We start from the raw sequence: 23,448 nt of genomic DNA, 5'->3' as shown, positions 1-23,448 counted from the left end.
AAGAATATTTTGGTAGACCAATTCCCTTTACCAAGAATAAATGAGATTGTAGCTCTAACCAAAGGTAAGGAGTGGTTTACCATTATTGACCTTACTTCAGCATATCACCAAATGTTGTTGCACCCTTTGCCGTAGATGTACCGCCTTTATCATGCCATTTGGATGTTATCAATTCGTCAGGGTTCCGTTTGGTTTAACTTCAGTGGCTGCTATGTTCCAAAAGTTAATGTTTAAATTATTTAGCAAGATGAATGATGTATTTGTTTTTCAAGATGACATCTTAATTATGGGTGATTCAAGAACAAACCATAACACAAAAGTGAAGAATGTTCTTCAGGTGTGGTGGGACAACAGACTCATGGCTGAGTACAGCAAGTGTAAAATTGCCAAGTGGAGTGTGACTTATTTGGGGCACGAAATTAGTGGAAAGGGTGTTAAACCTAAAGCTAGCTTAGTAGCCGTGATAAAAGATTTGCCAGCGCCTACAAATAAGGATGAGGTCAGAGCATTTTTAGGTTTGGCTGAATAATATGCTAAATATGTGCACAATATTTCACAACATACTTTTCCCATTAGACAGTTGTTAAAACCGATATGTGTGTTTGAGTGGTCTGATGAGTGTGAGACAGTGTTTAAAATGATTAAAGACAACATTATTAGAGCACCTGCTCTACAAGGTTTTTCATCCGAATTTGCAATGCATTGTCACTACGGATGCCAGCAGTCGAGGTTTGGGGGCGGTTCTTTCACAAGCAGATGAAATTGGTAAGGAGTGTGTAATTGTGTTCACCACCTGCTCATTAACTAATACTGAGGTGAAGTACTCTTTATAGAGCGAGAAGCCCTTGCATGTGTATGGGGTTTAGAGCATTTTCGGACGTTTGTGTGGGGTATGAATGTCATCCTGCAAAGCGACCATAAACCACTCACCAAGGTATTGACTACAATTGGCCTATTTAAGGCTTCTCCACGCATTGCCAGTTTATCCGTAAGGCTTTTAGATTACAAATATGAGGTACGTTACGTGCCAGGTGTCAAGAATAAAATTGCTGATTTTTTAAGTAGGATGCCTTTGGTCAGAACCGATGCAGTTCTGGCTTTTAATTATTTTATAAATTGTTATTTATATTTTTATACACTTAATGATACTGCTTAATCATGGGGACATCCATATACCTCTTGCCAACTGTATGTATTGTATCTTATATTTTATTGTATAATGTATTTATGTATGTCGTATTTATTTCCTGTCCTGGCTTTTATGGCAATATTTGCCGAAATAAAGTAACGAACGAACGATGCAGAAGAGAATGAGTTGGAGAACTATTGTGTAGCTGACATTGTGGAAGACGTTCAAGGTATCACTGAAGATGAGTGGGACAAAGCTTTTGATAAAGATGTTGTATTGAGTAACGTTCAAACATTGGTATGTGATGGGTGGCCACATAAAAAAATCTAGAAGCTAATGTGAGGGTATTTTGGGAAGTGAAGGAGGAGTTGTCCGTAGAGCATAACAGGTTAATGCGTAATGGTAGATTTATTGCTCCAGAATATGGGTATATCAAAAACAAAAAACAAAATTAAACAGTTGTATTGGTGGCTAGGGATAGATATGGCTGTAGAAAGGAAGGTGAGAGAATGCATTTTGTGCAATGAATCGGAGAAGACTTTATCTACCTTTAAACCGCCGTTGATTCCTGTTAAATGTCCTGACATGCCCTGGGAGAAGATAGGTCTAGATTTCATGGGACCTATACCTGCGGAAGGAGAGTGCAAATACATTGTAGTGTTATTTGACCATTTCTCTGAATGGCCAGAAATTGAAATGATGAGTAAAGTAGATTCATGGTCCATTGTTGAATGTTTGGATAACGTTTTCTTAAGAGAGGGGTTTCCCAACGTTATAGTCAAAGAGAATGGACCGCAATTCACTTCCAACAAACTCAAAGCATTCTTGTTGAGATGTGGTATAAAACATATGACAACTTCCAACTATCATCCTGCAGGTAATGGGGGTGTCGAGCGCTTTAACAGGGTGGTGAAGAATAGTATACAGTTGGCAGACAGTGCAAAATTGTGTTGGGGAAAAGAGGTATGGAGAACGGTTCGGTCGTATAGGACAACACCTTGTGGTTCTACAGGATATAGTCATTTTGAAGTAATGAGAGGAAGGCTTCAGTTGAGGAAAGACAACATAGGTTGGATGACGGGTGGAAGAAAGAGCAACTGGACAATTGAAGATGTTAAGGGGAATAATAAGATTGCACAAGCTAAATCAAAGAAATATTTTGACACCAAACAGAAATGCAAAACTGCAAATGTACAGGTGGGTGATTGGGTGAAGGTGAAAGTTCCTGGTTTAAAAAAGTACGGGAAAGGAAAATTCTATCCTCCTTTAAAAGTTGTAAAAGTATTGTGTAATGCTGTGCTGCTTGAAGATGGAAAAGTGTGGCATTGTAGCCGAGTTTCACCATATAAGGGTAGAGTAAATATTGATGTGAATAAGACCAAATGGTGAATGGATGAGATGACTAAGAATAATTTACATATGCAGAATGAGGTCAATGTTCCAACACAACACGCCAATGTTGCACAGGCATATGGAGATGACGGGTTTCCGGAACAGGAGGCTAACAAGAAGGATCACGAAGCCTGCAAAGCTTAATGATTATGTGTGCAAATGTGTAAATTGTTTTTTTTTTTATTGTTAAGTGTTATTATGCAAGTTTCTTTTGTTGGTATATATATGAAGGGGTTGCATAAATGTAAAGGGGGAAATGTGTTATATTGAGGTGGAATGTATCAGCTGGGATCGCGCTACGTAACTTCGCAAGCAAGAGAATGTTGAGGGGGTTTGCAGTAGAGAGATTCGAAGGTGGCGGTTGGTGGGTATGAGCGCAGCAAGTGAAGGTTGTTATGTGGATTACTATCGGGCCGAAGTCAGGAATAAAGCATATTTGTAAGAACGTTTCCGTGACGTATATCATAACAGAGGCCACCCGGTTGCCCCATGGGCATGATGTTCTCCAAACTGTGGTAAGAATGTTCTGATAGCAGTACAGCAATTGACTGAGGCATGGTGCCTATGAGAGTAGCTTTATGCCAAGTGCAGTATTCCATTATCCCAAAGACTATATTATAACATTATAAAGTAGTTGTTTTATGCATTTCAATTATTTTCACTTTTGTTTTAGGCACAGGTCACCAATTGTGTACAAATGGTGCTCGGCCCCCTGTGTTTATTGAAAGTGTGGGATACAAAGCCAAGTAACATCTGTCCCCATGTGTTTACCACCTAGTATTGACTTATTATTTCACAGGAGGATTGGGTGGGGAGGCTTATTGCTGTGGGCGTTGTGGGTACTCACAGCGTGGGAGGTGGTGGATTTTGTTTGTTTCTATTGTCTTGTGAGTATTTGCAATGGATGCAAATGTTGTGGAATCACTGGCTGGCAATGACATAGTTTGCACTCATTGAGAAAATGGTGAATGATTCCCAATATACAGCGGTTGGCCAATTGTGCCAATCGTCGCTTTGGTTCCTTCATGGAATGGCAGGAGTTTAAATAATAACAGAAACATCTGGAAGGTGGTGGCTTTTCTCCAGAGGCAAAAAATAGATTTAGCAATGCTTCAGGAAACTCACTTAACACCAGGCTTTACCACACATGCTCGGGGTGTCCCACCCTGGGCACGCAGGGGTTCAGGAGTTTGTCTACAGGAGGTTTGCCAGACCCAGCAGGTGCATTCGTAGTGGCATGATGTTTCAAGCATGACCTGGTGGGTTTGTTGGGTGGTGTATGCAGGCCCAATGACGATGACCCGCAATTCTATCATACCCTCGCTGCACGATTGTCCCAAGAGGGCAATTTACCACAGATCTGGGGGAGGGATTTCAATTGCATGCTCTGCCCAGAACGTGAACACTTTTGTGGACGCCCGAGAAGGCCCTCAGCTGCAGCTCGCGGTCTTACAGAGACAGCCGCTCGGGAGGACTTTCTAGATATTTGGCAACATAGGCCCCCTTCGGAACCAGGTTACATGAACTATTCAGCCGTACATGATATTCATACTCATATAGACCTTTGGCTACTCTCGAGAGGACTGGAGACTCATGTTCGGCATTGCGAATTGACGCAGACATACTCTGGCCACTTTTTGGTGCTCTTAGTCATGGAGTTGAGCGCCCCATGGCTGGCCACATTTTCTTGGTGCATTTTCCCGCACTCATTGTTAGACACCTTGTTTCGTGAAGAACTTGCGCAGAAGATCGAGGAGTTTTTCCTCATCAATGTGGGTACAGGTGAGAAATTTGCAAAAATCGGGGAGTCGCTCAAAATGTACATCCAAGGAGTCACACTAACATCCTGGAGTCTTCTGGTCATCTGGCCAGGCTGGAGAGGGAAATCTCCGACCTGGAAGGGCGGCATCGTGACACGGCAGACAGTCGCCTTTTCAGCGCCATTAGAACCAAGCTGGATTAGGCGCAAAACTTAGGGAAGTATGCAGTGGTGTGAATATATGGGGAAGTCGAACGTCCAGGTACAACTCGAGCAGCACTTCTGTGGCCCTGCATAGAGACAAATTTGGTCCTAGAAGTCCAAAATGAGCAGGGCCTTTCTCAAAGTTCTACAGAACAAGTGCCTGACCGATTCCATAGATATTATGTCGACTTATACAAGTCACAACTAACACATGATGACACTGCTGCTACAGACTATTTTAGCCATGACTTGGCTCACAACAGAACAAACAGGACATCTAATGTATGGATGGATATGCGCGGCGCAAAGACATGCCATCTAGGAAGGCCCCTGGCATCGACAGCCTCACATTTGCATTCTACAAAGCTTATCAAGATCTACTGATAACACACCTTGTGACTTTTATTTAACAAGATGGCTGAGACGAGAAGTATGCTCCCCTTGATGCGTGAGGCCTTAATTGTAACACTAATAAAGACGGGCAAACCACCAGATCAATGTTCGTCATATAGGCCATTATTGTTATTGAATATTGACCCGAAAATGTATGCAAAGATCTTAGCCAGCTGTTTGGCCCTGCTGCTATCTGGGGTGGTGGTCTGATCCACACAGAGGAAACATTTATGCATACAGAATAGGGGTGGGTGTAACTTGCGTAGTTCAGTGTAAAGTAATCATGCAGAATTACCTGAGAATTCCACGAGTTAACACTTAATTATGCAGGAAGAGTTATTCTGCATTTAGTGCTATTTTGTAGTGCCTTCTTGCATCCCAAATGGCTGCAAAAGGTGTTTTTGCACCAAAAAATAGTGCTAAATGCAACAGAACACGAATAACAAGTGTGAGGAGCCATTTGTGCTCACTAAGGGGGTCATTCTGACCCTGGCGGTCATGGACCGCCAGGGCCGGGGTTGGAGGATGCACCGCCAACAGGCTGGCGGTGCATCAAGGGCAATTCTGACCGCGGCGGTAAAGCCGCGGTCAGAAAAGGGAAACCGGCGGTTTCCCGCCAGTTTTCCCCTGCCCCTGTGAATCCTCCACGGCGGCGCTGCAAGCAGCGCCGCCATGGGGATTCCGACCCCCTTCCCGTCAGCCTGGTTCTGGCGGTTTTCACCGCCAGAATCAGGCTGGCGGGAACGGGTGTCGTGGGGCCCCTGGGGGCCCCTGCAGTGCCCATGCCAATGGCATGGGCACTGCAGGGGCACCCTAACAGGGCCCCACATTGATTTTCAGTGTCTGCCTAGCAGACACTGAAAATCGCGACGGGTGCAACTGCACCCGTCGCACACCAGCAACTCCGCCGGCTCCATTCGGAGCCGGCTTCCTCGTTGCTGGTGCTTTCCCGCTGGGCGGGCGGGCGGCCTTTTGGCGGTCGCCCGCCAGCCCAGCGGGAAAGTCAGAATGACCGCCGCGGTCTTTTGACCGCGGTACGGTCTTCTGGCGGTTCCCGCCAGGCGGGTGGCTTCCGCCGCCGGCGGGGGTCAGAATGACCCCTAAATGAGCTCTTGGGGGAGATTTTTTCTCCAACTTACTCCAGGCTTTTAGCACTATTTTCGTAGTGCAAAATTCCTCCTCACATCCACGATTGGTGTAAGAATGAATTTTGCACTAAAAAAGTGTGAAATGTGCACTTTGAGTAGGGTTTCCCTAGCTTGCTGTCAGCATTTAGCGCTATTTATTTAGCACAAAATGCACCCTCTCACACAAATGGATGCAAATATATATGTTACGCTAAGTAATAGCTCTAATTGTAGTAGATCACGAACAGTAAGTGCCTGCTCGCACTCGCTAAATGTGTTCTCGCAGAAGGATTTTTACCCTCCAAATTACTCATAATTACGTGAGCAAGAGTCATTTTGTATTTATCAGTAATTCTGAGTCAAAGAGTAAAGCGGAATTACCAAAATTATTCCAATATCCAGCATATTTGAAATTACACCTGGGCTTATTGAGAGGTGAGCAGGTCCTTTGACCTCCACCAGTGTGGGCTAAAGCCCACTTCTACAGAAATTTGGTGAGTTGTAACCAGGAAATGCAGAACAGAGATTCATGGGTCTTCCTCATTGCATGAAGTTTCCTTTATAAATTGGGAGCTACATGCACAGAATAATCAATTGTAGAATTGAAAGGCTACATAGAGGTTAAGGATGCATAAATGGGAGGAGGACATGAACGGTTGGTGAAAGTATGGATAGGAGAGTTTAAAGATAAATGGGTAAGTGAAAAAATGTATGGGTAGATAGATGAAGGTTGTAAGAAAGGATAGGTTGGTAGAAAGAAAGTTAGAAGGAAGGGTGAAAGCATGGATGGGTAAACATATGGGTAGATGAAAGGATGATGGCCTGACACATTAAAGAATGGATAGATGGAAGTGTCAAAGGATGAAAAGTGAAAGGATTGATGGAAAGAAAGCTGAAAAGATGCAATAAAGAATGGAAAGATGTCAGGATTCATTAAAGAAAGGATAGATGATGAGATGTTGAAGACATATGGAAGGGTGAAAATTTAATGATATATGAAAAAGGCTGATGGTAAAATGAGGGGTGAGTGGATTAACAGATTAAATGGTGGGGTGGAAGAGTAAAGAGATACATAGATTGAAAGATGGAACATAAAAGAATGGATTATTGGGAGAGTGAATGAATGAATAGATGGAAAGATGAAATTACAAATGTGTGGATGGATGGAAAGGTGAAAGGACAGATGAGTGGATGGGTAGAAGGGTGAAAGCATAGACAAATGGGTGGATGGAGCAAATGATGGTAGAATGGATGAGTGCATGGACAGAAAGGCGGATAAGTGGATGGATTTCTGATGGACTAATTAGTGAAAGCAGTCCAGCAGCGGCGAGAGCTTTAGGGTGTTGGTTCTCCACCCTCTTAGGTGGATGTCTGCAGCATGTTTTGCCTCAATTCTGAACTTGTTCTGCAACTCTTTAGAGCAAAGACCTGGCTACTTCACACTAGCTGTGAGCCTTGTCAGGCAGCTTGAAGTGAAGGGAGACCCAAATCACATATGTGGGGATCTGTCACATCGGACGTATCTTTTTACAGCCTACAATTTGTCCTAAGAAAGATGCCACAGGAGTAGCATGAAGTAAAGCAGGAAATTGTACCTCACAGGAAGCTGTGGGATGTAGCTAAGCAGCTAAGCCTCCCACATAAGTGGGAACCATATGGTTTATTGGAGTCTTCTTCATTGTTTTCATAAAGAGAGACTGCTTGCTAGCATGTGTATTGTGGTGAGGCTATTAAAGAAGGTGATTTTAAAATCTCTATAAAATGCTACTGTCCAGGTAACTGATGCACGGAATCTGTTGTTTGAGCCTTTATTACACTTCTAGAGTTATATTGTGTGTATTTGTATAGTGGGCAACTCACCCGGTATGGTATCCTTGTGCTGAAGCAGGAGCTATATGGGTCAAGCCAGGGTCGAGGCTAAGTGAAGAGCCAGGTCTTTAGTTTCTTGCAGAATTCAACAACAGAGGAGGCAGCTCAGATGTGCATGGACAGGTTGGTTCTAGGCTTTAAAAGTGAGGCAGAAGACACGACCGGTTCTGCATTGTGGGGCGTGGGGAAAGCATTATGGCATGAAACAAAACACTGAGCTTCTATGGACCAATTAGTCCCAAGATTTTAAATCATGGCACTAGTCAGTACCTAGTAGTTATTACAATACCTGCGCTGCAAACCTGTGCCCAAGGTGGTATTGCGATGAGGGAGTTATCACTGCTATGCGTTTCAAGATTAAGCCCTAATTCAGGCAATAGTCATATTCCAACACCCCTCTCCCCCCAACCAATTTATGTGTTCTACTGAATCCAGCTGTTGTGGGTCTCGGAAAAAAAGGTACCTCCTCTAATCCTAAGCCCAGCGGTCACAGGAGGGTTATGGTGGTAGTAGCTGTCATGGGAGTCTCAAGAGTTAGACAGCAGAAAGGACATAATTTTCACCTGTTGTTTCACTGGCCACAGGATGCATTGTGAATAACTTCTTATACAGGAGATATCTCCGACAAATCTTGAGGAGAATGTAAATGGTGGTTCGTGTTCAGTGGACTTTGGACTAACTGAGGAGGGACCAGGGGCTGGGTACTGCAAGGAGGCATAAAGTGAAGTGTCCTGAAAATGTATTGGGTAATGATGGCTTCCACGGGTAGCTTGGGGTGAGTGAGCAGTGAGTGAGGCTCACTGAGTGGGAGGATGTTTTGTGAAATTCTGCCTCTGTCATAACTCTTTTGCAGAGGTCCACTTGACCTCAGACTGAGAATTTCCATTATCAGCTTTTAACTCTTAATTGAGAAGTGAAGTATAGCACCTGATTCTGTGATGCTTCAGTGAGCTACAGTTGAAGCTGGAATTAAGTCAAGTGCCCAGAATCCCCTCAGAAGAATTGGATTCACTAGTACAGTCGGTGCAACTGCTATCTGTTCTTTGTGCCACACCACTCTCAAATTTCAGCAGCTGGCCCTGGGTGAAAGGCTGAATGAATGGAAAGAGGTTGTAAGGAGGATGGAATGATGATGGGTGAAAAGATGGATGAGGATGCCTGAAAGGATGGATGAATGAATGGGTGAAAGGATTGATGAATGGGGAAAAGGTAGATCAATGGTTAAATGAGGGATAGATGACTGAAAAAAAGGATCAATAGAAAGATGTTTTGAGGCGAGTTGGTGGTTGAGACAAACAGTGAAGTCAATCAATCAATCAGTCTTTAGTAGAGCATGTTGCTCTCACCCCTGGGAGTATCTGGGCGCCGAGGTGCGATGTCTCTGTCGAAGAGCAGGGTCTTAAGCCTCTTCCTGAAGTCTGCCAGTGAGGGTGCAATTCAGAGGGGGTGGGCTAGGTCATATCAGACCGTAGCGGCGATGTAAAAAGAGCAGCGGCTTTTGTGGCTTTGCCGAATTCTAGGTGTGTGTGTGTGTGAGGGCCAGAGAGGAAGAGTGTAGGTGTCTGGTGGGTTGGTGGAAGTGTAGAAGGTGGTTGGTGTAGTCTAGACCTTGATTGTGTAGGACTCTGTAGGCGTGCATGAGGAGCTTTAAATTACATCTCTTCTGGACGGGTAGCCAGTGAAGGTTTCTGAGTTGGGGGATGATGTGGGTGCACCTTGGAAGGTCCAGGATGAGTGCAGCAGCTGTGTTCTGTATTGTCTGAAGCCTCTTTAGGAGCCGGGAAGACATGCCAGCATAGAGAGTGTTACCGTAGTCAAGGTGGCTGGTGACGAGAGCCTGGGTGACGGTTTTCCTGGTGTTGGCTGGGATCCATCTGAAGGTTCTGTGGAGCATGCAGACGGTGCGGAAGCAGGAGGAGGCGGTCTTTGCATGGAGTAAATCTCTGACCATTTCCAAGGCAGAAAGTGTCTGAGAAAAGATTGTCATGACCACAAACTGATGTGTGTGTGGGTGTTTCAAAACCTTTCAAGGGGGAACAAGCTTTGGACACTCCACCTCTTTATTGGGATTTTCCCCAGCATTAATACTACGCTGTTGAGGGTTGGCATCAGATTGGAGTAAATGCTTTTACTACTGATAGGTCACCTTCCTTGGCATGCTAGGAATCATAAATCCTGCCACTTGTACTCCCAAACTTTGTTACTGCCACAAATGGCTCCCTGAATATTGGACCTAATGTGTTACCCTGCTGAGCTTTCAGTACTTCCCTTTGCCCCCACCAAAAAGTGTAGGATTGATGGTTGCTGGTAGTGGAACTGAAGTTGTTGTGTGCATTCCTTTCCTGAGCACCTGAGAAAGGGCTGCAGTTTATGCCTCTCCTCACCTTTCCCTCCCAAGTAATATCCAAAAGGTATTCCATAAATGAAGTGCAGACTCTGAATTTTTGTATATATGTGTATATAGATGTACATAAAAAGAAATATCTGAGCTGTAGTGTCTTGTCCACCAGCTCTTCCCTTTCTATTCAGGGATCCTATGTTGGGCTGCTGTTGCAACTGTAGTAATGCCCACTTTCAGGCTGAGAAAGAGCCTGTTTGCTTCCCAAGTCCTGTGGCAATCACCCATGTCTGGATTTGATGTAAGAAATTGGGATATTGGTTGAGGAAGTAAACCCGTACACAAGCAACAGTCACAAACAGAATCTCAAAAAGCCACTAAATTAACTTGGACTTAACCCTCTGGCAGCTTGGCACAAAAGCAGTCAGGTTTGACTGAGAGGCAATGTGTAAGGTTTTTATGCAACGTTTAAACAATAATAATGTGAAAACACAATACAAAAAAAAATCCCACATTAATTTAGAAAATTTAGTAAATGTTAATAATTGTTTTCACAAATATCCAACCAGTAGAACCAGAGTTATGACTTTTTAAAGTTTAGAGAGAAAAATAGCAAACAAAAGATCACAGCACCAACAATGTACATCTAAGCGCTTGAGACCAGGTCAAAGTCAAAAGTTACGGCCGACCACGATGGAGCACGGTTCAGATACATGAAATGGATTGGGCCCAGTCTCTGCTTCTCTTCAGACTTAGAAGAATTTGTAAAGAAAAATATCCGGTAAGGTAAAATTCAGAGGGGCACGGCAGCCAGCGAACGTGTCCAAGGAGGAATCATCGCAGGGGAGCCAATAGACGAAGTTGCAGTGAAAATTTCTACATTCTGACATAGTCTCTTTTTTGGAATCTGAAGATTTCCAGTGAGATGGAGCATGCAGGCTGTAGCTGACAAAGCTTCATGAGGACAAAAGCCCCTTTTTGCGTGGAGCAGCTGAAGAGGATTTGCTGATGCAGAGAAGACCATTGCGCTGTTTGGCGATACATCTTGGACGGATCAGTGGGCAGGTAGCTCTTAGTCTCCTCTTGGTTCTCAGAGCATGCTTTGACTGAACATTTTCTAAGTTTCAAGTTTCAAGTTTTAGATTTCAGCTATCTGGGCAGCTTTAGGGACACCACTTGGAACACCACTCACTCAGGATGCATTGAGGTGTGGGTTCAATATAGTTGGAGTCTTTTCTGTCCCTGCGGCTTCGATCAAGAAGCTAGCCAAGTTGCCCCGGAAGTCTTGGGTTCAAGCAGGAAAGCGGGTCTCAGGCAGCAGGGTAGCCCTCTGAGGGCACAGAGCAAGATTCAGGCAGCAGGGTGGCCTCTCAGTGCAGCAGGGTAGTCCTCTAAAGTACACAACAGGGCACAGGCAGTAGGGTAGTCCTCTGAGAGTCCTTCTGCAGGTTCAGAGGAGAATTGAAAAGTGGGTCTAAAGGTCCTATTTTTATATGTGGTGACAGCTTTAAACTGGAAGATATGTTTGGAGTTTCCCTCCCCACAGACATGTCTCTAATTCCCTGCCTCCCTACCCCGGTCCCCAGCTGTCTGTAGGCATAATGGGCTAGTGTGAATTTCTTGGTGTATGAGCTGAGACAGAGTCTTTGAAGTGCAAATGGGGTAGTGGTCAGCTCCACCCCCATTCCTGCTGGGATGGCCCCTCCTACCAACACCCAGTCCCTCTATTATGTGGCTGTCTGGGAGGAAAGCACAAAGACCAACTGACAAGCTACACAAAGTCATGCAACCCCGAATGGTAGGGCAAGAAAATGCCAACTTTCTAAAAGTGACATTTTCAGAATTGTGACTTAAAGTCCAGCTGTGCAATTACAATTCCTTAGACCCTAAACATGACATTTCAACCTGCTCCCAAACAAAAGTTATCCCTTATTAGATAAAAAAGACAACCCAATGTTATCTTATGGGAGAGGTAGGCCTCAAAGTAGTGAAAAATGAATTTGAGAGTTTTTCACTCCCAGGACATGTAAAACCTAAAAGCTCATGTCCACATTTTTTAATACACTGTACCTTGTCCTGTGGGCTGTTTGTGGTCTTCCACTAGGGTGACTTGTATGTAATAAAAAGGGAGCTTTAGACTGACAAGGGGTTTATGTTGCCAAGTTGAATAGGCAGCTTAAAACTGCTCATACTCTGCAATGGCAGGCATGGGACATGTTGCAAGGGGCTACTTAAGAGGGTGACACAATAGGCGCTGCAGGTCTACTAGTAGCATTTCATTTTCCAGTCCTGGGTGTAAGGTATACCATTTCACTAATGACTTATAAGTACAATAAATGTGCCAATCTGATGTAAGCCAATTTTACCATGTTTTAGGGAGTGATCACAAGCACGTTAGCACTGGTTAGTAGTGATAAATATCACATCGTCCTAAAGCCAAGAAAAACAAATTCATCAAAACAGAAGAGAAGGCAAAGAGTTTGGGGAAGGCCATCCTAAGGCTGGGCTGACAGATCTAACAGTAATAATAAATCAGTCAATCAATCAATCAGGGTCTTTATAAAGCGCGACTACTCACCCGTGCTGATGGGGGGTTGGATCTGTGGATTAGCTGAAGAGCCAGTTCTTGAGGTCCTTCCTGAATTGCTGGAGCGATGGTGATTGCCTGACGTGCAGAGGCTTCCCAGCAAGGTAGCAAAAGGACCAATCTCCAGCCGTGGTCTTGGGGATCGGTGGGATGGCAGCCATGGCCAGTTGGGTGGAGCGAAGATGTCTGGTGGGAATGTAGAAGGAGAAGCGGTAGTTGAGGTATGCAGGTCCAGCGTTGTGGAGGACTCTGTAGACGTGCGTTAGGAGCTTGAAGGTAACTCTTTTGTTGATAGGTAGCCAGTGAAGTTCTCTCAGGTGGCCGGTGATGTGGCTGAGGCGTGGGATGTTCAGGATGAGTCTGATGGAGGCCTTCTGGATGTTCTGCAGTTTCTTTAAGAGTTTCTAGGTGGTGCCGGCGTAGAGTGCGTTGCAATAGTCGTGTCTGCTGCTGACGAGCTCATGGGTGACCGTTTTCCTGAATTTGGTGGGGATCTGCTTGAAGATCTTTCAAATCAGGTGGAGTGTGTAGAAGCAGGAGGACGAAACCACATTGATTTGGTGGTTCACTGAGAGCGAGGAGTCCCAGGTGATGCTGAGGTTGCATACGTGGTTTGTGGGTGTAAGGGGTTCCGAGTGCTGCAGGCCACCAGGAGTTGTCACAGGAGGAGGGGGTGCAGCCCAGGATGAGGATTTTAGTCTTGTCTGAGGTAAGCTTGAGGCAGCAGTCCTTCATCCAGGTGGCGACTGCCTTTATCCCATTGTGGAAGGTTCTCTAGGCAGCTGCGGTTCGTCTGTGAGATGGTTGTCATTGGCCTAGGAGACAATGTTGAATCTGTGGCTTATAATGCTGGCTGCAAGCAGGGCCATGTAGATGTTGAAGAGGGTGGGGCTCAGGGAGTATCCCTGAGGCACCCCGCAGCTGATCTCTGTGGGTTCTGAGCTGAATGGTGGAAGTCTAACTCTCTGTGTTCTGCCAGTGAGTAAGGAGAAGATCCATTCTAGGTCTTTTTTGCAAATGCCGGCGCTGTGGAATCTTGCACAGAGGGTGTGGTGGGAGATGTGTCGAAAGCAGCTGAGAGGTCCAAGATGATGGGGGCAGCAGTTATGCCTCGGTCGAGCAGGGTGCAGATGTTATCTGTAGAGGCAAGGAGAGCGGTCTTGGTGCTGTGGTTGCTTCTGAAACCTTATTGGGAGAGGTCCAGGATGTGGTCTATTTGGATGAACTCAGAGATTTGGGTGTTAATACCTTTCTCAATGACTTTGGCTGGGAAGGAGAGCAGCGAGATGGGTCTGTAGTTCTTGAGGTCCATCAGCAGAGAGTTCTTCAGCAGGGGGTTGATCTCTGCATGCTTCCAGTCTTCCAGGAAGGTGGCAGACTCGATGGAGCAGTTGATGGTGTGGACGAGTTTGGGTGCAATAGAGGTGCTGGCTCAGTTTAAGAAGTGGTGAGGGCAGGGATCCGAGGGGGCTCCAAGTGGATGCTCTTCATGATCCTGAGGGTGTCGTCAGAGGTGAGGGTGGTCCAATTGGATAAGATCTGCTGGGGTCTGGATTCATAAAGTGAAAATACAATGCAAGAGATGTCCCACGTCAATCTAGCAAAATGTAATAAATAAAATGTGTCCAAATCAACAAAAAACCAATCAGTAGAACCTGAGATATGCAATTTTAAATGTTTAAATAGAAATAGTGCCAAGGAGCAAAGGGCCAGATGTAGGAAAGGAAAATTTTGCGACTTGCAAATTGTGAGTCTGACCGACTCGCAAATTGCAACTCGCAAAATGGGATGCAGAAAGGTGTCTCAGACACCTTCTGCGAGTCGCTATGGGGTCGCAAAGACCCACCTCATTAATATTAATGGGATGGGTCGCATTTTGCGACCCCATAGCTAGTCCCTGCACTCACAGGGATGGTGGCCTGCTGTAGTCAGCAGACCTCCATGTCTGTGACTGCTTTATAAATAAAGCAGTTTTTTTTTTCTTTTTGCAGCCAGTGTTCCTTAAAGGAAAACGAGTTGCAAAAAGAAAAAACTTCCGAAACCATTTGGTTTTGTTTTTTTCAGAGCAGGCAGTGGTCCATAGGACCACTGCCTGCTCTGAAAAAATATTTTTTTCGGCATTCACAAAGGGGAAGGGGCCCCATGGGGACCCCTTCCCTTTTGCGAATGAGTTACCACCCACCTCAAGTGGGTGGTAACTGCGAGTTGGTTTGAGACCGCATTCGCAGTCACAAAGCAACTCAGCATGGCGATTCAGTCGCAAATAGGAAGGGAACACCCCTTCCTATTTGCGAGTCGCAGTACCGACTCGCAATTTGAGGAAGTGCATCGCGTTAGGCCTTTTGCATGTCGCAAACTGTTTTTTTCGCAGTTTGCGACATGCAAAAGGCTTCCTACATCTGGCCCCAAAAGTGCTAACTATGGGTATCTGGTTGTGCTAGACCTGGACAAGGTCATGAGTTCAGGCCGACTGCGATGCTGTGCAGACTAGATACAGGGACCAAGCTAGTTCTGCTGAAAAAGTTACCCATTCAAAGTCTGGTGCGCAGAGCTCAAAATTTCAGTCTCAGAAAGAGTCAACAGAAGCCAACTGTAGGAAAATACCATCTTTCCTGGCATGGTACCCCCATTTTTACATGTATGTAAGTTTTTTTTTGCCTGTCTCACTGGGGTCCTACTAGCCAGGACCCCGGTGCTCATAGTTTGTGGCCTGAATGTGTATACCTGTGTAGTAACTAACTGTGTCACTGAGGCTCTGCTAATCAGAACCTCAGTGCTTATGCTCTCCCTGCCTTTAAAAGTGTCACTATAGGCTAGTGACCACTTTTACCAAGTTTAATTGGCTCACCGGAACACCCTTATAATTCCCTAGTATATGGTACCTAGGTACCCAGGGTATTGGGGTTCCAGGAGATCCCTATGGCTGCAGCATTTCTTTTGCCACTCATAGGGAGCTCAGACAAACCTTTACACAGGACTGCCACTGCAGCTTGAGTGAAATAATGCACATGTTATTTCACAGCCATTTTCACTGCACTTAAGTAACTTATAAGTGACCTATATGTCTAACCTTCACTTGCTGAAGGTTAGGTGCCAAGTTTCTAAGTGTGAGGGGACCCTTGCACTAGCAAAGGTGCCCACACATAGTTCAGGGCCATTTCCCCGGACTTTGTGAGTGCAGGGACACCATTGCACGCGTGCACTATGTAAAGGTCAATACCTATATGTAGCTTCACAATGGTAACTCTGAATATGGCCATGTAACATGTCTAAGATCATGGAATTGTCTCCCCATGCCAAATCTGGTATTGGAGTGCTGATTCCATGCATCCCAGGGGCTCCACTATGGACCCCGGGTACTGCCAAACCAGCTCTCTGGGCTTTTCTCTGCAGCTACCGCTGCTGCCACCCCACAGACAGGGTTCTGCCCTCCTGGGGTCTGCGCAGCCCAGTGCCAGGAAGGCAGAACAAAGAATTTCCTCTGAGAGAGGGTGTTACACCCTCTCCCTTTGGAAATAGGTGTTAAAAGCTGGGGAGGGGTAGCCTCTCCAGCCTCTGGAAATGCTTTGAAGGGCACAGATGGTGCCCTCCTTGCATATGTCAGTCTACATCGGTTTAGGGAACCCTCAGTCCCTGCTCTGGTGCGAAACTGGACAAAGGAAAGGGGAGTGACCACTCCCCTGTCCATCACCACCCCAGGGGTGGTGCCCAGAGCTCCTCCAGTGTCCCAGATCTCTGCCATTTTGGATCCAGAGGTGTGAGGGCACTCTGGAGGCCTCTGAGTGGCCAGTGCCAGCATGTGACATCAGAGACCCCTCCTGATAGGTGCTCACCTGACTAGGTGGCTAATCCCCCTCTGAGGGCTATTTAGGGCCTCTCCTGTGGGCTTTTCCTCAGATAACGACTTGCAAGAATTCACCAGAGTTCCTCTGCACCTCTCTCTTCGACTTCTGCCAAGGATCGACCGCTGACTGCTCCAGGACACCTGCAAAACTGCAACAAAGTAGCAAGAAGACTACCAGCGACATTGTATCACCTAATCCTGCTGGCTTTCTCAACTGTTTCCTGGTGGTGCATGCTTTGGGGGCTTCCTGCTTTCGTCCTGCACTGGAAGCCATGAAGAAATCTCCCGTTGGTTGACGGAATCTTCTCCGTGCTCCAGCAGGCACCATACGTCAGCGTCACCAGTACTCTGGGACCCCTCTCATCCTGACGAGCGTGGCCCCTGGAACACAGGTGGTGGACCCAAATGACCCAGACTGTCCAGTGGTCCAACTGTCCAAATTTGGAGGAGGTAAGTCCTTGCCTTCCCTCTCCAGACAGTAATCCTGTGCACCACGTGAACTGCAGCTACAAGGGCTTCTGTGCACATTTCCACAAAATCCTTCATGCACAGCCAAGCCCAGGTCCCCAGCACTCTGTCCTGCGATGCTCAGTTCCCATTAATTGATCTCCGGCTTCATGGGACCCTCTTTTGCAGTGTTGAGACGACCGCCATGTTCAGACTTCTTGAACCTGTGTTCAAGTGCTTCTGTGGGTGCTACCTTCTTGTGCATGGGCTCTATAAGTTGCTGAGGGCCCCCTCTGTCTCCTCTCCCAAGTGGCGACATCCTGGTCCTTCCTGGGCCCGGGCAGTACCCTTTTTCTTCAACTGCGACTCTTGCAGCTAGAAAGACTTGCTTGCGACTCTGCATCCTTCAGCACTCCGTGGGACATCTGCACAAAGGAGAAGTTCCTTGCATCTTCCGATGTTGCTGAATCTTCAGCTTCTTCCATCCGGAGGCAGCCATTTTGCACCTTCATCTGGGGTTTACTGGGTTCCTGCCCCCATGGACACTTTCACGACTCTTGGACTTGGTTCCCTTCCTTTGCAGGTCCTCAAGTCCAGGAATCCATCTTCAGTGCTTTGCAGTCTGTTGTGGTCTTTGCAAAATCCTCTATCATGACTTTAGTGTGTTTCTAGGGAAATAGTAGTACTTTACTCCTACTTTCCAGGGTCTTGGGGTGGGGTATCTTGGACACCCTTAGGCCCATATTTATACTTTTTTAGCGCCGCATTTACGTCGTTTTTTGATGCAAAATTGGCGCAAACTTACAAAATACAATGGTATTTTGTAAGTTTGCTTCAAAAAACGACGTAGATGCAGAGCTAAAAAAGTATAAATATGGGCCTTAGTGTTTTCTTACACTCCCAGCGACCCTTTACACTCTACACTGGCCTAGGGGTCCATTCGTGGTTTGCATTCCACTTTCTTAGTATGTGGTTTGTGTTGTCCTTAGGCCTATTGAATCCTATTGTATTCTACAGTGTTTGCACTACTTTCTGACTGTTTTACTTACCTGATTTTGATTTACGTGTATATTTTGTGTATTTTACTTACCTTCCAAGGGAGTATTTCCTCTGAGATATTTTTAGCACATTGTCACTAAAATAAAGTACCTTTATTTTTAGTGACTCTGAGTATTGTCTTTCTTATGATATAGTACCTATATGATATAAGTGGTATATTAGGAGCTTTGCATGTCTCCTAGTTCGGCCTCAGCTGCTCTGCTATAGCTACCTGTGTCCACCTAAGCTGCTAGAACACTACTAATCTACTAATAAAGGATAACTCGACCTGGCACAAGGTGTAAGTACCACCAGGTACCCACTATAAGCCAGGCCAGCCTCTTACACCAGCTAAGGGTCAAGAACCTGGGGATGTACCTCTTGGGGATTAGGAAGTCACTGCAGCAGAGGCCAGCAGGGCTCAGGCAGGTCCAGTTGCAGGAGCTGGGAGGCCCAGTTGCAGGTTCAGGTAGGCCTCTTGGTTCCCCAGGTTCAGGCAGGGTCAGTTGCAACAGGTCAGCTGGGTAGTTGCTGGAAGACTTCTGGAGCTTGTTGTGTCCCTGTAGCTCAGAACAGGAGGTCAGCCAACTGCTCCTTGGAGTCACTTGGACCGAGGAGCAGGTCCAGTCTTCCTTCCTACACAGAAGGGCAGGCCTCAATCATCAGGGAAGTCCTCCGGGGAACAAGTCAGACCTCAAACAGCATTGCAGCCCTCTGGTAGCAGCAGGGAAGTCCCCTTAAGAACATGGCAGGCCTCAAGCAGCAGGGCAGGACTCTGTGAAACAAGATGGCCTTTCTTGTGTAATGTCCACAGGTCCAGGTGTACTGGTGAGTGGCTCAGTAAGTCCAATAGTTACACCTGGTACCACCCTTAGAAATGGGAAAACTTCTAATCCACTTCCACATCTAGTTTGAGAAAGATCCTTATTTCCCCTTTCTCCTCCTAACCAGGCTCCAAGAGGTTTAAAGTAACAAAAGGCTGGTGTCAAGTTCCTTTGTGAGTGTGCTGAAAGCAGAACTTTGAAATGTAAGTGGTGCAGGGAACAATTCTGCTGCACCCATCCTGGCAGGATGGCCCCCTCTCAGTTCAATGTCTGAACCCAATACACATTCCTGATGGGGGAGCAATTAACACACCCAGGCAGCTGGAAACTCATAAAAGGCCTCGGAAAGCTTAGGGCAGGAAAATGTCAACTTTCTAAAGGTGGCATTTTCAAAATTGTAATCTATAATTCATTTCAGGCCAAACATGACATTTTTACCTACTCTCAATCAAATGTTAGCACATATTAAATATAATAAGGTAATCCAATGTTATCCTATGGGAGCTGTAGGCCTTAAAGTAGTAAAAAACAAATTTAGGAGTTTTTCACTACTAGGCCATGTAAAACTTAAACATGTCCTACATTTTAAATACAATTCACGCTGCTGCCAGGGCTGTTTAGGGTGAACTTTAGGGGTGTCTTATATGTGTTAAAATGGAAGGCTTAGGCCTGGCAAAAGGTTTATTTTGCTGTGTCGAACTGGCAATTTAAAACTACAGGCTACAATGGCAGGCCTGAGACATGTTTTAAAAGACCACTAGTATCATTTAACTTACAGGTCCCAGGTACCCATGGAACCACTTTGCTAGGGACTTATAAGTAAATAAGATATGACAATTGGATACAAACACATTTTGCCATGTTTTAGGGGGAGATCACAAGCACTTTAGCACTACTTAGCAGTGGTAAAGAGCACAGGGTCTTTAAAGATAACAAAACAGTTCAGAAAACAGAAGGGCTGAAGGCAAAAAGGTTTTAGAGTAACCCTGCAGAAAGGACCAAATGCAACAAGACCACCCCCTCCAGCCAAAAGTCAGGGAAGACTAATCAATACCTTGATGGGCTTCAGTGCTTAGGTGAACGAACATGAGCAATGGGCTTCTTCTGCAGTGGTACTTGTCAGTTCTATGCCCCTCTGAACTCAGCTGGGTCCCTCCGTCAACATTCTCCCAAGCCACTGGGCTGACCCATGGGGAACCCTTCACTTCACTTCACAGATGCACCCCATCTGAGAATCTATTAACCTTACTTTGCTCACAAATGCATCTATGTAGGCGGACAGTACCACCATGGCTAACAAAGTAATATAGCTCATTCAGCCCTTGGATCAGACGTCTGTCCCCAACACAAAGGAAACTCTGCCTATAAGGACAACAATTTGTAGACTCCAAGGGCAGCCGTCAGTGTCAAGAGCGAGGCCCTAGGCCACCCACTGCCAGGTGAAGGCTTCAAGCAGGGGTCTTGGGCAGCCTCCTCTCCAGCCTTTAGGCTGGCAAGGAGTTCCCTGACTGCTCCTGAGGGTTATCTGACGTCTGAGGTTTCTCATAGCAGGGTATGACAGCCTTGGTGATAGGCACCTGTTTAACACTCTCCTTCCCATAAATCCAGGGATGATAGTCTGAGACTGGTTCTCCATCTCAGTGTCTGTACCCTGAGGCTGACCAGGGCATGGGGTGAGTTCTTCCACCCCCTGCCATTTCGTCTACCCTCCGTTTCTCAGTGGTATTCCTAGAAACCTGGGCTTTCCAGGCAGCTACCCTTCCTTGTTCTTGTAACACCGGTTGTAAATCATTTCCTAAATGCACTCAATGGGCATCTAGAGGCTAACTATGACTCTCTTGAGGGCTACTGTCCCAGCCCACACCAGAGCCATAGGACAAAGTGTAGCCCAAGAACCTGGCTTACCGTACACACTTGCCCAATTCCTTCACCATGGTCTGGGTGGCACCGGTATCCCTCAGAGCAGTGACAGGGATCCCATTCACTGCGACCTGATGGAAATGACAACTCCCACCCTCAGGGATCCCAGGCATACGCTCTGATTCTGTCTCTCAAGAAAGGCAGATTAGAGCATGTTCTACTCTGTGCGCCTTTGGACTACTTACATGTAAGGTCACATTGGCCACCCCTGTAGAGCATCCATCAGTAAGTGGTTTCTTGGGACAGACAGAGTTCCCCTGCTTATGTCATAACTGGGAACACTTACTTAAACCAATAGGGTTGGAAATGGGGCTCCCTGGGCCACAGATAACCAGAACCTCCTCCCTGTTTCACGGAAGGAGCATGGGAAGCCTTTGCCTCACCTTACTCTGGGGCTTGTGTCTCCCTGGACCTCCAACTAACTCTGTTGGGGGAACCTGAACCACCCTTCCTAAGTTCCCTCCCAGGTACATTCTTGAGGACCCTGGTGTTAAGACAGTGGTCTGCCTCCTTTGCAATGTCTCTGGGGTAAGTGAGCTTACTATTCACTAGGTGTTGACACAGCTCTGTGGCATAATTGCTGAACATGTGCTCTCTGGCTTCAAATTGTATCACGGCCCTTCTCCCAATATTATTAGGTTTTACAAAAAGCAAAAATCACTAAATGAGTACTCTATGTCTGATGTTATTGGCATTTTCAATTTGCTCCAGTTTCAGAATCACCTGGCATCTATGTGGAATTACTATACCCCACAGGCTTTCGTCCCTGCAGCATCTTCCATGAAAGAAAGTCACACATGAATGGGGCATATCATCTTGAGACTTACCAACAAGAGATGCAGCCAATATGACGTAGCATCTTTCCAATTAATAATTTATGGATTTGTGGAACAAGCTGGGTAAATATTTATACACAAAAGCATACACAATTTAAAATTTAAAACCTACACATCTTGGGTCCGCTCAGTAGGTGAAAGTGTAATCTTTTGGATTTGACATAGTCAGAAATTTTGCAAGATTGTATCAGAGGAAAAAAGCCACGACCAAGCTTCGGACACTGGGATTGGATCCAGCTTCCTGCTGTAAAGCATCATTTGCTAGTGCACCACATAAAATGTCTAGAATCAGAGAGGGCATACAAAGAGGTGTCTTAGATTGCAGAGGCTGGCTGCTACCCAAATCCTTTGAATCTGTAATATGCCTATCTCTTTATGACACATACCTATTCCAGATGTATCCAACACTGTCATGCAGACGTAGTTAGCCAAGGAGCAGTTTGATGTCTTGATGTTACAGATGACATTGTCGGTCTGAGAGTCACAGACATAGCACACGATTGAATGGGCTGAAACAGACACATATTCATGTCATACACATTATTGAGATATGTAGTTTAAGCAGTTCATAAAGGTAACATATTAATTCGACTCTTGGCTTATAACCGAAAGCTTGCCTCCTTTTTCGATCTAGATGCTAAATGTGCACATCAACATTTCAATAGTGTTTTAGTCAGAAAATATAACCAAGCACATCCATGTTTTCTGTACAGTGATTATGGAAACAGGCATTTATTACTTGTTTCCAAAACTTAGCTTTAATCTGTATGTTTCTAAAGATCAGTGACAGTACAGAGGACTTAGAAGGAGCTCTCTGTTACTTAGAGGCATCTATATTCATAACCTCATAAGCTCAGCATCTCTCTTTTTCTGGAGCAGCAACTTTTTACTGCACCAAACCTCCTCTGATGTCTCACTTCCCAAATCCTTACATTTTCTAGCCAAAGTTATCTCTCATTGTGTATTTCTATACCCTTCTCCATATTAAATCACTCCAAGACTTTAAGTGCATGAGTGGTACAAAATCTTTTAGTAGTAGTGGTTATAGCAGTAGTAGGAATCATCATCATTTCTTGGTTGGGATGCAACAGGCTTGGTTAATTCTTCTTCATTCTTTGGACTTGTAGTAATAGAGAATTGAGTGTTTTCAGAGAAGCTGGGCTGTTTATGTTGTTTCCAAAACATCTATCTCTCTTATGAAATGCCCGATGAGTAAGGCAAAGAACCCTGAGCTGCTGGCAGCCAAAGGAAAGTGTAAAGAGCTGTAGAAATGCAGTCTTGGCACCACACATTAAACAGAAGATGAGACACTTTATTCTCTTGCTGCAGCAGATGTAAGACTCTCCCCTTCCCAAGATACATCCCAGGTGCCAATGGAAAAACTTTCCTAGTCCTCTTTGTTGAGAGGTGCCCTCTTGAGAAGTGCTTGTAGTAGATGAGGTCAAATGTGTGCCGCAGCCAGTCATTGGTGGATGACCGAGGTATCTTGAAAGGGGCACCACAATTTGGGAGTGGAGACCATACACCAGTGCTTAATTTGTAAATAAAGATGTGCCGATGCCCAAAGCCTTCCTCGTAAACACGCGGCTGCTGCAATTAATTGTGCAAGCAGGGAATACTGAGGCGGCATAATCCTGAAGACACCTCGGGCCTCTTCAATCCAATCGGAGGCCGCCCGCCAGAGTTCCCCCCTCCAGAATACCGCACCACGGTCATTAGACCGCTGCGGGTATTCTGGGTT

The 23,448-nt window shown here is 45.6% G+C and overlaps 1 protein-coding gene across 1 annotated transcript in view; it reads right to left on the bottom strand.

Annotated features, from left to right (window-relative positions):
• LOC138282873 (lymphocyte antigen 6E-like) overlaps positions 1 to 23,448 on the bottom strand; it is a 72,216-nt gene that overhangs the window by 18,484 nt on the left and 30,284 nt on the right. Inside the window, exon 2 of the mRNA XM_069220864.1 lies at positions 22,094 to 22,216. Coding sequence (XP_069076965.1) covers positions 22,094 to 22,216 — 123 coding nt within the window. The remainder of the gene's footprint in view (positions 1 to 22,093; positions 22,217 to 23,448) is intronic.

The sequence above is a fragment of the Pleurodeles waltl genome, chromosome 2_2 (assembly GCF_031143425.1).
Source record: "Pleurodeles waltl isolate 20211129_DDA chromosome 2_2, aPleWal1.hap1.20221129, whole genome shotgun sequence".
Classification (NCBI taxonomy): domain Eukaryota; kingdom Metazoa; phylum Chordata; class Amphibia; order Caudata; family Salamandridae; genus Pleurodeles; species Pleurodeles waltl.
Note: the sequence above shows the minus strand (reverse complement) of the source record. Positions and strands in the feature narration are given on the sequence as shown.